General features: G+C 36.3%; 1 protein-coding gene across 1 annotated transcript in view; it reads right to left on the bottom strand.

Moving 5' to 3' along the window:
• Positions 1 to 16,052, bottom strand: part of mtcl2 (microtubule crosslinking factor 2) — an 81,627-nt gene extending 65,575 nt beyond the window's left edge. The window contains exon 1 of the mRNA XM_073823508.1: positions 15,836 to 16,052. Coding sequence (XP_073679609.1) covers positions 15,836 to 16,033 — 198 coding nt within the window. The 5' untranslated portion in view covers positions 16,034 to 16,052. The remainder of the gene's footprint in view (positions 1 to 15,835) is intronic.
• Positions 16,053 to 16,498: the final 446 nt, after the last annotated feature.

The raw sequence follows: 16,498 nt of genomic DNA on the forward strand, positions 1-16,498 counted from the left end.
TGATATAAACGTACAAATTTGTGAAATAAAGTCAGAATTGTGAGATAAAAATTCGCAATTCTGACTTTTTTCTGGCAAATGCAAGTTTATATCTTGCAATTCTGACTTTCTTTCTTGCAATTCTGACTTTTTTCTGGCAAATGCGAGTTTATATCTTGCAATTCTGACTTTCTTTCTTGCAATTCTGATTTTTGTCAGGCAAATGCAAGTTTTATATCTTGCAATTCTGAAAAGATGCACTGTGAGCTATAGAAGCCCATTTCCACCACTGAATAAATTTTTTTTTAAAAAGGTTATTGTGACTTTTTATCTGAAAATTCATCCGACTTTTTTCCTAAAAATTGTGAGATATAAACTTGCAATTGCGGATTATAAAGTCAGAATTGCGAGATATAAACACAATTCTGATTTTTTACTCAAGATTGCGTGATCTAAACGTACAAATTTGTGAAATAAAGTCAGAATTGTGAGATAAAAACACAATTCTGATTTTTTACTCAAGATTGCGTGATATAAACGTACAAATTTGTGAAATAAAGTCAGAATTGTGAGATAAAAACTCGCAATTCTGACTTTTTTCTGGCAACTGCGAGTTTATATCTTGCAATTCTGACTTTCTTTCTTGCAATTCTGACCTTTGTTTTGCAATTCTGACTTTTTCTGGAAAATGCAAGTTAATATCTTGCAATTCTGACTTTCTTTCTTGCAATTCTGACATTTTTTTTGCAATTCTGACTTTTTCTGGAAAATGCAAGTTTATATCTTGCAATTCTGACTTTCTTGCAATTCTGATTTTTTGTCAAGCAAATGCAAGTTTATATCTTGCAATTCTGACTTTTTTCTCACAAAATTTTTTTTTTTTGGCAAATGCGAGTTTGTATCTCGCAATTCAGACTTTTTTTCTCGCAATTCTGACTTTCTTACAATTCTGACTTTTTCTGGCAAGTGCAAGTTTATATCACTCAATTCTGACTTTTTTCCACATAATTCTGACATTTTTTCTGGCAAATGCGAGTTTATATCTCGCAATTCAGATGTTTTCTCTTGCAGCTCTTTGTTTCGCAATTCTGATTTTTTTTCTGACAAATGCGAGTTTGTATCTCACAATTCTGACTTAACTCGCAATTGTGTGTTATAAAGTCAGAATTGCAATTCTGAGAAAAAAATTATTTATATCTCGCAATTCTGACTTTACAACTCGCAGTTGTGAGTTTGTATCTTACCATTCTGAGAAAAAAGGTCAGAATTCCGAGAAACTTGCGATTGCAAGAAAGAAAGTCAGAATTTTTAGATAAAAAGTTGCAATTACCTTTTTTATTTTTATTTTATTCAGTGGCGGAAATGGGCTTCCTAGTGAGCTGCCTTTGAAGACAAGCTTGGTGGAAAAATAACTCAAGATGGTGAATAAGGCAAGAAAAATATTTATATTTATTATATTTTAATATTACATAAATGATAAACATATAAATAAACATTTAATGCAATGCTGAAAATTTGTTTAGTGTACTGCCAAATACTGATTCAAAATACTGCATGCTGTCATAATTAATCATATTATAAAATCCCTCCTGTTTTCGCTTTTAGCTTTGCCAGTGAAAAGTAGTGAAGAAGGTTAGTTTATAAGTCTGTGATTCATCTCTCCCTAAAGGTAGAGGAAAGCTCATTAAAAGCGGTTGATCGTAAAGCTGCACTAACTTCGGTGTTAGGCAAAGAAAGAGAGAATCCACTGGTGTGGTACTGGTGTTTGGATCGTTTTAGCAACACAAGGCTATTTTTCATTACTGACAATGTTCGTATGTTTCTAAAGGGCACATGTAAAGAAAGGATGTAGGTTTGTGTGAGAGGAATGAGGAAAAGACAGGGCAGCAGTCACTGAAAGGAGTAAATGGGGATTGTGAAGGGGTAGGAGGAGAAACACAGTCCCTGTTTGTGAGGGAGGATTTTCTCCTCTCTGTGTGTCTGAACCACAGCCAAGGTGCAGCTGGGTACCCACAATGCTCCTCTGTACCAGCACCACACTCTAATTCATATCAGATCCCTCCATCTCTCATTCTTTCCTTTTCTTTATTTCACCAACAGTCTCTCTGTCTTTAATTTCTCTTTGTCAGGAGCTTTAATCATCTTTGTTTATCTATCAGTGTTGTGGAAGAAACAACAACTAAACTAAAACTAAAAACAGCAAAACCACTAACTCAACTATATTTTTAGTAGTGTTACAGTAGTTGTTTCAGTTCAGCTTTTCCAGTACAAGCTTTTCCCCCCAAAGTGTTGTGCTGTGGTATGATAAAGTCGTGTTCACTGTTTTACTGGTGCTTTATATTGTTTCTGCCACTGAATAAAAAAATTAAAATAAGGTGACTTTTTTTTAACAATTTGGACTTTTTTCTCAGAATTGTGAGATATAAACTTGCATTTGCGTGAAAAAAGTCAGAATTGCAAGTTTATATCTTTATAACTTGCAATATAACTTTTTTCTCACAAATGCGAGTTTATATCTCACAATTCAGATTTTTTGTGAGACATTAACTTGCAATTGCGAGTTATAAAGTCAGAATTGCACGATATAAACTCACAATTGCATGTTATAAAGTCAGAATTGCGAATTTTGAGTTTATATCTCGCAATTCTGACTTTTTTTCCACAATTCTGACTTTTTTCTCAAAATTGTGAGATATAAACTTTTATATTTCTCAGTCATTGCGACTTTTGTGATATAAACTTGCAACTGCAAATTATAGTCAGAATTACGAGATGTAAACTCAAAATTTAGAGAAAAAAGTTATAAGAGATATAAACACGCAATTCTGACATTATGTTTGAGTTTCTATAATTCTATAATTTCTATAATTTTGAGAAATAGTGAGAATTGCGAGTTTGTATCATGCAGTTCTGAGAGAATTCAGAATTGCGAGATGTAAACTTGAAATTGTGAGAAACAATGTCCAACATTGTCCACATTATCCTACAGTATATGAAGAAAAACATTGAAATTATAATTAGAATATATAGGTTATGTACCAGTACTATGTACTATATATAATATTAAAACCTTTTAATGAGTAGAAATATTGACTATGTATTGACAAACAATAAAATGGAATACCCATATCATTTATTTTCTTACAATTTTGTTATTAGTTATGCAATTTTGTATTTTAGTTTTAATATTGTATTATAAGTGTAATGTAAGTGATGTTTTTAATAAACTTTTAATGAAATCTTTTTTTAATGAACTGTAAACATTTTTATATATCAATGCTATTTTTGATTATATATTCAACTTGAAGACATATACAGTTATTAACTGTAAATTGCACACCATTAAGTTTAAAAACACCATCATCAAAACCTAAAGATCTTCGAATTCCAAAAGTTTTCACCCCCGGCTCTTAATGCGTCATGTTTCCTTCTAAAGCATCAGCGAGTGTTTGTATGAAAAGATGGATCTCAAACTCATACAGTCATTGTTGGAAAAGGGTTCAAATATACAAAAATGCTGAAAAACTAAATAATTTGTGGGACCTAAAGGATTTTTCTGAAGACAGTTTAACTGTTCAGGACAAACAAGGGACTGAAAAAAAACTATCACTAAACAAAAAAAAAAAGCCTGAAACATTTTTATTCAATCTATATTTTTTATTTAGTGCTGTCAAACGATTAATCGCATCCAAAATACGTTTTTGTTTACATAATATGTGTATACTGTGTATATTTATTATGTATATTTAGATACACACACATACAGTACATAGTTTGAAAATATTTACATGTATATATTTATATTCATATAATTTATATAAAATATAAATGTATTTTTTAATATATACATGTGCATACATGTGTAATATATGTGACCCTGGAGCACAAAACCAGTCTTAAGTCGCTGGGGTATGTTTGTAGCAATAGCCAAAAATACATTGTATGGGTCAAAATTATTGATTTTTCTTTTATGCCAAAAATCATTAGGTAATTAAGTAAAGATCATGTTCCATGATGATTCTTTGTAAAATTCCTACTGTAAATATATCAAAATGTAATTTTTGATTAGTAATATGCATTGTTAAGAACCTAATTTGGACAACTTTAAAGGTGATTTTCTCAGTATTTTGATTTTTTTGCACCCTCAGATTCCAGATTTTCAAATAGATGTATCTCGGCCAAATATTGTCCTATCCTAACAAACCATACATCAATAGAAAGCTTATTTATTGAGTATTCATATGATGTATACATCTCAGTTTTGTAAAATGTAACCTTATGACTGGTTTTGTGGTCCAGGGTCACATATGTGTTTACGATTAATCGTTTGACACCACTAGTTTTTTTACAATAAAGTTCCAGTAACTACATCTTTTAGCTTTTTAATATAACTATAACAAGACTTTTTAAACAGTCTTTTTGTGGACAAACAGCCAAGCACAAAATAAATCAATATCGCCATTCATGCTATAGTATAAAATACATTTCTAAACCACAAGCCCAGGGTTTTGTAGTAATTGCATGTCTGCATGTCCTCTCACACAAAAGCTTTAATTATCAGAGCTCCATAAGTGTCTGTTGGACCCAGATTATTTGCATTCACTCCTCCCTCTACACCTGCCTTTGTCTGACAATGTCACGGCCAGTTGTCGTTTTTACATGCAAAAGAAGACAGACACCTCTAGATCCACAGGGAAAGGGGTGAAGCACTTCAATGCCGTGTGTGTGTGTGTGTGTGTGTGTGTGTGTGTGTGTGTGTGTGTGTGTGTGTGTGTGTGTGTGTGTGTGTGTTTAGGTGCTTTGTTGTCCGCCCCTCTCACCACAGCCTGATGTGGAACAAGCTGGCATATCTGACCAAACGCAGAAATCAAAGAAATTTAATGACCCATCAAAGACCAATAATGGCTCATTTACATGTGACCATGACTGTTTGTCAGCAGAACTTGGTCAAATATGTAAATGGCTCTGTGGAATTTGTTTGTCTTTGATTATGTGTGTGTGTCGCTCTTCTCTGATCCTGCTTTTCAGGATTGCTCCGCCTCTCCGCTGTGCAAACGGTCGTTTCAAATGACTTCCCTCCAGATCTGTATCTGCTAGCATCTGCGGGACAGCCGCACTATAAACTCACCCTTACCCTGCTTAAAAACAGCAAGTTGCCCGTTGGTTAACCTCTAAGCCCACATGCAGCTCAGATGAGCCATATGAAGACAGTCCAAGGGCACCAAATACAGTTGTGTTGAAAGAAACCCATTAACACAGTTTCACTAAACGGACTGACGCTTTAAATGCAGCTTCCAGCCATATGTCACTCTCGAGTTCATTTTACAAACCCTGCCTTTGTAACTCACACGCGAGTAATAGAGTCAACATGAAATGGCATTCGCAAGCCCTTTTACTTACATAACGCATTGCATTTCTGAGTGAAACAGGATATTTGGTTAGATCAAATGTAGGGCAGGTAAATGGAAACTTTAGTCACCTGCTTCTCAATTTTTTATTCTAGAAAAGAGACCCTAGTTATCTCAAATGTGCCTGCTCTAGAGTTTCATCTCAGCTTGGGTTCTGTTTTTCAAAGTAGGGCTTTGTCTAGCTCCATGGCTGTTTGACGTGTGAATGCGGCACATGGCTGATTATGCATGTGCACTCCTCATATAGATGATAATGAAGCGGTTCGACGGCGAGTGGACCAAGCCAGCTACACAATGAGGAGGTGTTCATTACTATGTGTGTCTTTCTCACTCCTCTTATCTCCAGGATGCTGCTGTTCAGCTGATATGTGAACAGGCGAAGGCCAAACTGACCAAACAGTATTTTCCTCGCTTATCAACATCTGTCACCCTCACTTCCTCTTTATTATTCTCCTTCTGCCTGGAGAATTTTTCTGCTCAGGGGTTGCGCTTTTATAGCTTAGAAGATGCAATGCAGGTCTCATTAAGACCAAAAAATACTTACATTTTGTGCATATGCTAGGGTATACAGTTGAAGTCAAAAGTTTACATACACCTTACAGAATCTGCAAAATGTTAATTATTTTACCAAATGCATGTTACTTTTTTATTTAGTACTGACCTGAATAAGATATTTCACATAAAAGGTGTTTACACATAGTCCACAAGAGAAAATAATATTTGAGTTCAAAAGTTTACATACCGTACACTTGATTCTAAATACTGTGTTGTTACCTGAATGATCCACAGCTGTTTTTTTTTTTTAGTTGTTCATGAGTCCCTTGTATGTCCTGAACAGTTAAACTGCTTCAGTAAAATCCTTCAGGTCCCACAAATTCTTTGGTTTTTCTGAATTTTTGTGTATTTGAACCTCTTCCAACAATGACTGTATGATTTTGAGATCCATCTTTTCACACTGAGGACAACTCAGAGACTGATATGCAACTATCACAGACGGTTCAAACACTCACTGATGCTTCAGAAGGAAACACGATGCATTAAGAGCCAGGGTGTAAACTTTTGAACAAAATGAATATGTGTACACTTTTGTTATTTTGCCTAAATATTGTATTTTTTTTTTCATTTAGTGCTGCCCTTTAGAAGCTACAGAAGATACTTATATGTTTTGCAGAAGACAAAATAAGGTTAACCTCATCTTCAAATTCCAAAAGTTTTCATCTACTAGCACTTAATGCATTGTATTTCCTTCTGGAGCATCAGTGATAGAACCTTCTGTAATAGTTGCATACGAGTCCCTCAGTTGTCCTCAGTGTGAAAAGATGGATCTCAAAATCATACAGTCATAAAAAAAAAAGTTCAAATTAGGGATGCTCATATTGACCGTGTAACCGTTAACCGACAGTAAGAATTTTAACCGATTATTACTATCAGTTAAACGGTTTAAATTATTTTTATTTTTTATTTTTTATTTTTATGTTTGCTGCATGGTGAAAGAAAAATAATGTTTACTCATGGGCGCGTGTGGACACGTGCAGTGCGGCTGTTCAGACATATTTTGCTGAGCTCCTGCTTTACCTTCTCTTAGTTTGTGTAACTGATGTAGTAGCCTATATGCAACACAATGGCAATGGCGATATTGGGTTATCAGAGAGTGAATCCGTGAATAAATGTATTCAAATTCTGAATTAATTATAGTCTAAAAAGTGCACGCTCCCCTTACAATCACTGGAAAGCTGTCACTCATACATTACTGTAGTTCATCGCAATCTCACAAAGTTAACAAAGTAATAAAATAACCTTTATTCTGTACAATTAATCTCTTATTTACATCATGTCTACACTTCCTTTGTTTTAATGAGAGAGTTCGCGGAGGTGTAGAAATCAGCAGAACTGAAACCGGCACTTTGAGTGGTGAGTGGATTGTAACATAGCCGCCTCTGATTGGCCACTGCGATTATAAAATCAACATATGTGACCCTGGACCACAAAACCAGTCTTAAGTCGCTGGGGTATATTTGTAGCAATAGCCAAAAATACATTGCATGGGTCAAAAATTTGGATTTTTCTTTTATGCCAAAAATCATTAGGAAATTAAGTAAAGATCGTGTTCCATGAATATTTTTTGTAAAATTCCTACTATAAACATATCAAAATGTAATTTTTGATTAGTAATATGCATTGTTAAGAACCTAATTTGGACAATTTTAAAGGTGATTTTCTCAGTATTTTGACTTTTTTGCACCCTTAGATTCCAGATTTCAAATAGATGTATCTCGGCCAAATATTGTCCTATCCTAACAAACCATATATCAATAGAAAGCTTATCTATTGAGCTTTCATATGTTGTATACATCTCAGTTTTGTAAAATTTAACCTTATGACTGGTTTTGTGGTCCAGGGTCACATATATGTCTGTGATTGGCTATTGAACGCTGTGAAAACACATTTCTCCACATATGACCAGTGGATGAAAAGACCCGAACCGCAAATTGAAAGGATTTTTGTGATGTGTTTTTGTCGCGGATCTAACAGTTAACAGGCAGCGTTCCAGTCTATCCGTACAGCATGTGGACGTGTTAAAAACTAGGTACACTGAGGTATAGGCTGGCCTGCTATATATTTTTATGTCCGACGAGAAGAATAAGACCGGTACCATCAACTATTATTTTCTCTTGTGGACTATATGTAAACATATTTTAAGTGAAATATCTTATTCAGGTCAGTACTAAATAAAAAAAAAACATTAATTCTGTATGACCTTTCTGGGCCTTGAACGTGTCAGTTGCATTGGGTCAGAAAGCTTTTGGTTCAGTGTTGTTTTTGACAACCATCTTAGATTTAGTCTTAGTCTTAGTCTTTTGGACTAAAATGCTTCTTAGATTTAGTCAAATTTTAGTCACTTCTATATGTGATAGTTTTAGTCCAATTTTAGTCGACTAAAAGTCAAAAAGGTTTTAGTCTAGTTTTAGTCAAAAAAAGGGGAAAAAGTAGTCTTTTAACAAATTAATGTAGGTCAGTAAGTATTTTGCTGTTGGGTAGTGTCACTTATAAGTTCTGAAAATAGCAGATCTATAGTTCAACACAATGTGAGCTTCCGGATCGACTATTTTCACCAATAATTACAATAATGAAGGAATGTTTTAGAACATAAAAGACAAACAAGGATGGAATGCTAAAACGGCTTGCCATACTAGCATAGCAAAGAGTATTTAATGCTAAAACGGCTTGCCATAGCGTCAGATACTTTTTAAGTTTTAATCGGCATGCACAATAAGCAGAAATGTCATGCATTTTAAACGTCTGACGGACCACCCACTAACATTTTCGTCTATTCTCGTCTCGTCAACGAAAACTCACACACGTCTCGTCATGTTTTAGTCATCAACGAGCCATTTTTATCTCGTCATCGTCTCGTTATCGTCATGAAAAAAAGTGGCGTCAACGAAATGATTTCGTCATCGTCATCGTTGACGAAAACAACACTGTTTTGGTTTTCATCAAAAACATCTTAATTTGTGTTCTGAAGATGAATGAAGGTCTTATGGGTTTGGAACAACACGAGGGTGAGTAATTAATGACAGATTTTTATTTTTTATTTTTTGGGGTGAACTATGTCTTTACACATCTGCATCCTCCATTAGGACTGGGTGTGGAACCACAGAAATGTTTTATGACATCTGATTTTAAACTCTCTGCCAATAAGCGGAAAACTACTAGATTATCAAAATTTTCTTGATATTAATCTCATTTCTGATTTTTGCTTCCTACAGCTGTAAACATTCTCTGTTTCTCAGCTGTTGTTTTGTATAAGCACATGACTGGAGAAGCTCAGATGGATAACAGAGGGAGAAAGGAAGCTCCAGTGTTCCTCCAAACCCAATTTCACAAGCCCCAACAGCTGATGAGAAGGTGTAGAGCTGTTTTCCGTCCTTCCCCTGACAGATCTGGGAGATGTTGCTCTCATTGGATGAGAAATGAGGCCAGTGCTTTAGAGAGCAGGAAATGGTGCAGGGATCTGACAAACATTCAGATCCTCCATCAACCCTTTTCACCCCCACCCCCTCCTGACCATGACATCATCCCCTCCCCCTTCATCTCGAGAGACGGGATGGGAAGAAGTCGAACATGGGAAACTCGTCTATGACAGAGTAAGTCCAAGGGGGAAAAGATATTTGTCTTTCACAGCCTCTTGGTCAGAACATCACTGACCTCTGAATGGAGTTCATTCATACGGAAAGTACCGAACAATAACTGACACGCACGTGGGTTATGTGCTTTATCATCTGAGACCCAAAAAGTGTACAGAAATTCAAGGGTTTTACTTAACATATAAAACATGATGGCCAGACAAATGATTAGTCATCCTTAATTTGTATTATATTACATTTATGTTAATTACATGGCTTTCTTGAATACTTGATTGCAATTGGTGATTGGCATTATTCTGGGGCAATCAATTTCCTAAATATCTGTGCTCCCCAGATCATTCTTGTCACATAATATAATATTTTTAACTCATATGTGACCCTGGACCACAAAACCAGTCTTAAGTCGCTGGGGTATATTTGTAGCAATAGCCAAAAATACATTGCATGGGTCAAAATTATTGATTTTTCTTTTATGCCAAAAATCATTAAGAAATTAAGTAAAGATCATGTTCCATGAAGATTTTTTGTAAAATTCCTACTGTAAACATGTCAAAATGTAATTTTTGATTTGTAATATGCATTGTTAAGAACCTAATTTGGACAACTTTAAAGGTGATTTTCTCAGTCTTTTTGATTTTTTTGCATCCTTTCTGATTTCAAATAGATGTATCTCAGCCAAATATTGTCCTATCCTAACAAACCATACATCAATAGAAAGCTTATTATTGAGCTTTCATATGATGTATAAATCTCAGTTTTGTCAAATTTAACCTTATGACTGGTTTTGTGGTCCAGGGTCACATATTAGCAATCCATATCCAATTATTTATAGTTTTGGTAAGTAAGCCAGATAATACGCAGAATAACAGTCAGCTGGTCTTTTTTTGTGCACAAAAAGTATTGTCATATCTTTATAAAATTAAGGTTGAACCACTGATGTCACATGAGCTATGAAACTATGAAAGATGTTCTTACTACCTTTCTGGGCTTTGAACTTGTCAGTTGTGACGCTGTCTATGCAAGGTTTAGAAAGCTCTTGGATTTCATCAAACATATCTTAATTTGTGTTCTTGTGTTACAGGTTTGGAACGAAATGAGAGTGAGTAATTAATGACAGAATTTTCATTTTTGAATGAACTATCCCTTTAAGCCCAGAGTATAATGCAGTTCTTTTGTTGTTTTGTGTGAGCACATGACCGGAGAAGCTCAGATGAATAACAAAAGGAGAGAGGAAGTTAAAGTGTTTCTCCAAACCCAATTTTCATAAGCCACAGCAGCTGATGAAAAGGTTTAGAGCTGTTTCCCATCCTTTCCTTGACATACACTAGCATATGCGTACAGTAAAATGTGCAGCTTTTCAAAGTATACAAATGCAGGCGGTCGACACAGGCGCTCTAAAAAGCTTAATCTTAGTCCAATGTCTGCTCTGTTTTTCTCCAGAAGTTATGACCAATAAAAATGTCTTTGTACTCTTTTAAAATAAAGTTGTGGCTATCTCATAACCCTCTCACACAAATGCTTGTCATTGTGGGCGTCTGTTGTTGTCGCAGTCTCTGCTATTTTGTTGTTGTTCCATCTCTTTAGTTTTATTTTCTACTGTGAAACAGTGGCCCGGTCCAGTGTTGCCACCTTGTGGAACAATTGATTAGTGGGATGTATGTAAATGCAGTGACGAACGCAGAAGTGACAAAAGTGAAAGAAAAACAAAACAACCAGTCACGAATTTGAAGTACAAAACGAGGATTTGTAAAAAAAAAAAAATGTTGGAGGATTTCGATAAAAGCCAAGAGAAGGCTGGTTTTCCTTTGCTGTAAACAAAACTTGGCAAATTCTCACCAGATCTTACGCTACGCCTATGTCCTATGTCATTCAGTGAAATGCCATTGGCATGTAAACTCGTGTATGACAGTTAGTGGAAGCTATATAATGTTGATTAAATAATTTATTATTGACTAATTGTCAGTTTCAGATTTTGGCTGCATTAAAACGTTAATGAGGTTTTCTGTGTTTCATAGGATATAGGCGAACGTGATGATGAACGCAGAAGTGACGGACACGGAAACGCAGTGGAGAGAGCAAAACAAAACAGCAGTCACGAATTAGAAGTACAAAACGAGGACTTGTAAACAAAAATGTCAGAGGATTTCCATATAAGCCAAGAGCATATTGAGAAAATCACCCTTAAATTTGTCCAAATTAAGTTCTGATCTGAAGTTTTGATCTATTTACAGTTGGAATTGTACAAAATATCTTCATGGAGCATGATCTTTTACTATGATAATTCAAGAAAATTGATCATTTTGACCCAATACAATGTATTTTTGGCTATTACTACAAATATACCCATCCTACTTAAGACTGGTTCTGTGGTCCAAGGTCACAAATAAACCTAGGATGGCATGAGGCACAGAAACGCAGTGGAGAGAGCAAAACAAAACAGCAGTCACAAATTAGAAGTACAAAATGAGGATTTGTAAACAAAAATATCAGAGGATTTCCATATAAGCCAAGAGGAGACTGGTTTTCCTTTGCTGTAAACAAAACTTGGTTCTTGAGTCTAGCATATGTGACCCTGGACAACAAAACCAGTCATAAGGGTTCATTTTGGCATCAACTCATGCATCACATTAGAGACCTGCGCGGGACGGATTTTCCAGTCCCGCTCCCGCAAGATTGTGTCCCGCGTCCTCCCACTCCCGCGGAAATAAATGTTATCTCGTCCCGCTCCCGCCCGCGACATTCATGTTTTGTCCCGCTCCCGCCCGCAAAAGCCCGCATAAAATTAACCTATAGAGATTTTTTCAGTACATCGGTTGAATTTACATGAAAAAGTTCAGTAACATCTCGTAAGTTCCACTAGACCCCAGCATAAATGCTCTGGATAAAATATTTGTTATTTAGGCTAAGCATCAACATTCACAAACCACTGTTATTCTTAACAAAAAAGCAAACATGAGCTACTGCGTGCATCCACGGCAGAATGCAAACAAACAAAGCTCCTTTAAAGTTGACATCTCAGTACGCAATCTCATAAAGCTCTTATAACACAATTGATATTATGCACAATTAGCCTTTCATAAATGTCTACACTTTGTGTGTTGTAATTCGTAAGCACGCAATATTCAGCACTGTGCAAAACTTTTGAGCAGTGAGTGGATTTTAACTTGAACACCACTGATTGGCGATGCGTTCCAGAAATCAGCAGATGGCTACATTCCTCACGCTGCAAACAAGCTTTAAATCGAAACTGCCTATTTTCACGCTTACTAATCATATTTATGTTGTTCTTGCAGCTTTTGTGCAATAGGTGAATAACAATTTTTTGTTTTTAGATATTTTATGTTTAGATATTTCTATTTTGCGGGAGTCCCGCGAATCATTTTATTTTCCCGCATCCCGCACACACACGAGTCTCTACCCGCCCGCACCCGCACTTGCCCATCAAGTTTCGTCCTGCGCCGCACTCTGTTGCGTTGGGTCCCGCGGGATTGCAGGTTTCTACATCACATCACGCATACATCACACAATATATACTGAATAAATAGGTTTTCCATTGATGTATGGTTTGTTGGGATAGAACAAAATCTGGAATCTGAGGGTGCAAAATCACCTTTTTTGTCCAAATATAGTTCTTCGCAATGCATATTGACAATCAAAAATTAAGTTTTTATATATTTACATGGAAAATATCTTCATGGAACATTATCTTAATATCCCAATGATTTTTGGCACACAAGAAAAATTGACAATTTTGACTGATACAATGTATTTTTGGCAAATATACCCATGCTACTTAAGACGTTTTGTGGTCCATGGTCACATATTCTCATTGGAACTTATGTTACGCCTACGTCATCCACTAGAACGCTACTCTCTTGTGAACGTGTGTACGATAGTTAGTAAAAGTTCAATTAAGTTTACTAATTGATTATCAAATAATTGTGAGCAGCTACATTAAAATGTTTTCTGTGTTTCAGGAAATTCAATTCAGTGCATCACTTCAGAGTACTGATTGTTGCACTAGTTGTCTTCATAACCCTGTAAGGCTACAAGAAAATCTGACTTAGCACTTAGATCTGCAAAATGCTTTGTTGCTGTGCTAAGCTGAATATAAAGAAACAATGTCCTTCCTCCCTAAAGCCTCGCAGGCCTGTCACTGCGATAGCAATGGAGTATTTCAACCAGTTGAATGCACGAGCGCTGTGAAGATCAGTGTAATCTGACCTGGCTGTGCCGGTAGTGAGGAGAGACAATTGACCCTGTGTTAGGAGACTCTTGTCAGCAGTTAAAGAATTCAGCAGAGGCTGAGATGTTTTTTTTCTGCACACACCATCCCCCTTCTGTGTTTCACGCCACAAATCGATTGTGTGCTGCAGCCTCTGATTCTTACCAGCTGTGTCCTGAGTGGTAAAACTTAAGTATGTGACAGTGTTACTTGTTAAAGTGCAACACAGTCAGTCTCAGTAGCACAAAAGAGCCACAGCATTTGCTTGGCAGAGGAAATCACTCTCCCTCCTTTTCCTCCCTCTGTTACTGTATACAAATCAGCCATGTAAAAGAGGAATACAGACAGCGAGGCAGTGCTGATGGGAATGAGATCATGCTTATTTGTCTTCTCACTGACAGACCACAGAAAGGAAGCATTGTGTCCTCAGCCATGTGAGACAGTTGCCTGTGTGGTGCATTACATGCTGCCTAAAGCACGATCTTATAGTCTACCGCAGACGTTTACATCATTGGATATTTTCATCAGATTTCATGAGGCACAAGATTATTAAAACAATGATTTAAGATAGGGTAAAAATTAATTTAAGAAACGTGTCATGAACGTGTACTCTCCTTAAAGGGATAGTTCACCCAAAACGTTACCCCATGATTTAGTCACCCTCAAGCCATCCTATATAAATGTGACTTTCTTCTTTCAGCCGAATACAATCGTGTTATATTGGCAGTGAACAGCTGTTGAGATTTTAAAGTCCAATAAATTGCATCCATCCATCATAAAAAGTACTCCACATGGCTTCGGAGGGTTAATCAAAGCCTTCTGAAGCAAATAGATGCGTTTGTGTGAGAAAAATATCAATTGTTTAATCTTTTTAAACTATAATCTCTAGCTTCCGCCAACTGTTGTAAACGTAAAGAACGCGGAAGCACAAAAGAGAGATCTAAACGAAACACCAGTCACGGTGTTTCATTTACAAAACGAGTGTTTGCAAAAGAAAAATGTTAAAGGATTTCAATATTAACCAAGAGGAGGCTGGTTTTCCTTTGCTGTAAACAAAACTTGGTTTTCGTGAGACTAGCATGTTCTCATTGGACTTTACGCTACCCCTACGTCCTTCGTCATCCGCTGGAACGCCACTCTCTTGTGAAAGCGCATTCGACTGTTAGCGGAAGCTAGAATTTATGGTTTGAAGTTTTAAATATAGATATTTTTCTTACTCAAATGCATCAAATCACTTCAGTAGGCCTTTATCAAATCCCCAGACCAGTGTGGAGCACTTTTTATGATGGATGGATGCACTTTATTGGTCTTCAAAATCTCAACTGCCATTCACTGCCATTATAAAGCTTGTAAGAGCCAGGACATTTTTTTATGTAACTCTGACTGTATTCATCATATGTGACTCTGGACCAGTCATAAGGGTCAATTTCGTGAAATTGAGATTTATGAGTTATCTGAAAGCTGAATAAACAGTGTACCATTTATGTATGGTTTGTTAGAATAGGACAATAATTGGCTGTGATACAACTATCTTCAAATCTGGAATCCTGAGGGTGCAAAACAATCTAAATATTGAGAAAATCACCCTTAAATTTGTCCAAATTAAGTTATTCTAATCAAAAATTAAGTTTTGATCTATTTACAGTTGGAATTGTACAATATATCTTCATGGAGCATGATCTTTACCATGATAATTTAAGAAAATAGATCATTTTGACCCAATACAATGTATTTTTGGCTATTGCTACAAATATACCCATCCTACTTAAGACTGGTTTTGTGGTCCAAGGTCACATATATACCTAGGATGGCTTGAGGCAAGTAAATCATAGTGTACTTTTCATTTTTGGGTGAACTGTCCCTTTAAATACACTTAAATTGTATTTTGTTAGAATTGTATTATATGCAAACACTGTGTCTTAAAAACATACTTTCAGGATTTAAAGTACACATGGCGTAGTTTGAGTCGAACTCAACTTACAAATTGCGAATCACAGTTAGCTAACACAATATGTTTGGTGGTTTTTATCTGTAATAATGACTTCACACCAACCAAACTAGTAAGTTGCTCTAACCTTGACGTCTTGCTCCAGTGTTCGGATGAGCTCCCCGTCCACTTGTCCGGTTTGAGCCACACGGATGCTGCGTCTCTCTGCCTTCTTGAGGCGGTACTGCAGGATGCGGCAGGTCTTGTTAGCCTGATCCAGCTGCTGTCTGAGCTCCTGGAGCTGATAGACATCCTCCTCCATGTACATGTCTCTCATCTCCAGCATCTCAGAGCGAAGCTCCTCCATCTCATCCTGATATACACACACAAACCATTTAATCATCATTTTAGAAATGACTATGCATTTTGCAAGCGTTTACAAAAACCCAGTGGTGTTAACCTCAAAGAATGCACATGATGCTTCTGACCCAGGATCAAGAGCAGCGTGAAAACCCATTTGAGATAGTACTTTGAGTAATATCTGGATCAAATGTATTACACAACATTACGATTTTCCTGGAGACTCTTTTACTACACAGTTTACATAATAGCTCCATGTTTAGAAAGCAGCTTTGCTCCAAACCCAAATAAACTATTTATACCCCAAACGGGTAAAAAGCGTCTAATAGATGCAGTGGGCCACCGCGTGCTGTCACACATTTCCAGTGAATATAGGTCAACTACTGCAGAGCAAATCACGTGCTCAACGCGCGGATAAACAATGGAGTGAAAAGTGGGCGCGGGCGCAGTG

Source organism: Garra rufa, chromosome 18 (genome assembly GCF_049309525.1).
Source record: "Garra rufa chromosome 18, GarRuf1.0, whole genome shotgun sequence".
NCBI classification, from domain to species: Eukaryota; Metazoa; Chordata; class Actinopteri; order Cypriniformes; family Cyprinidae; genus Garra; species Garra rufa.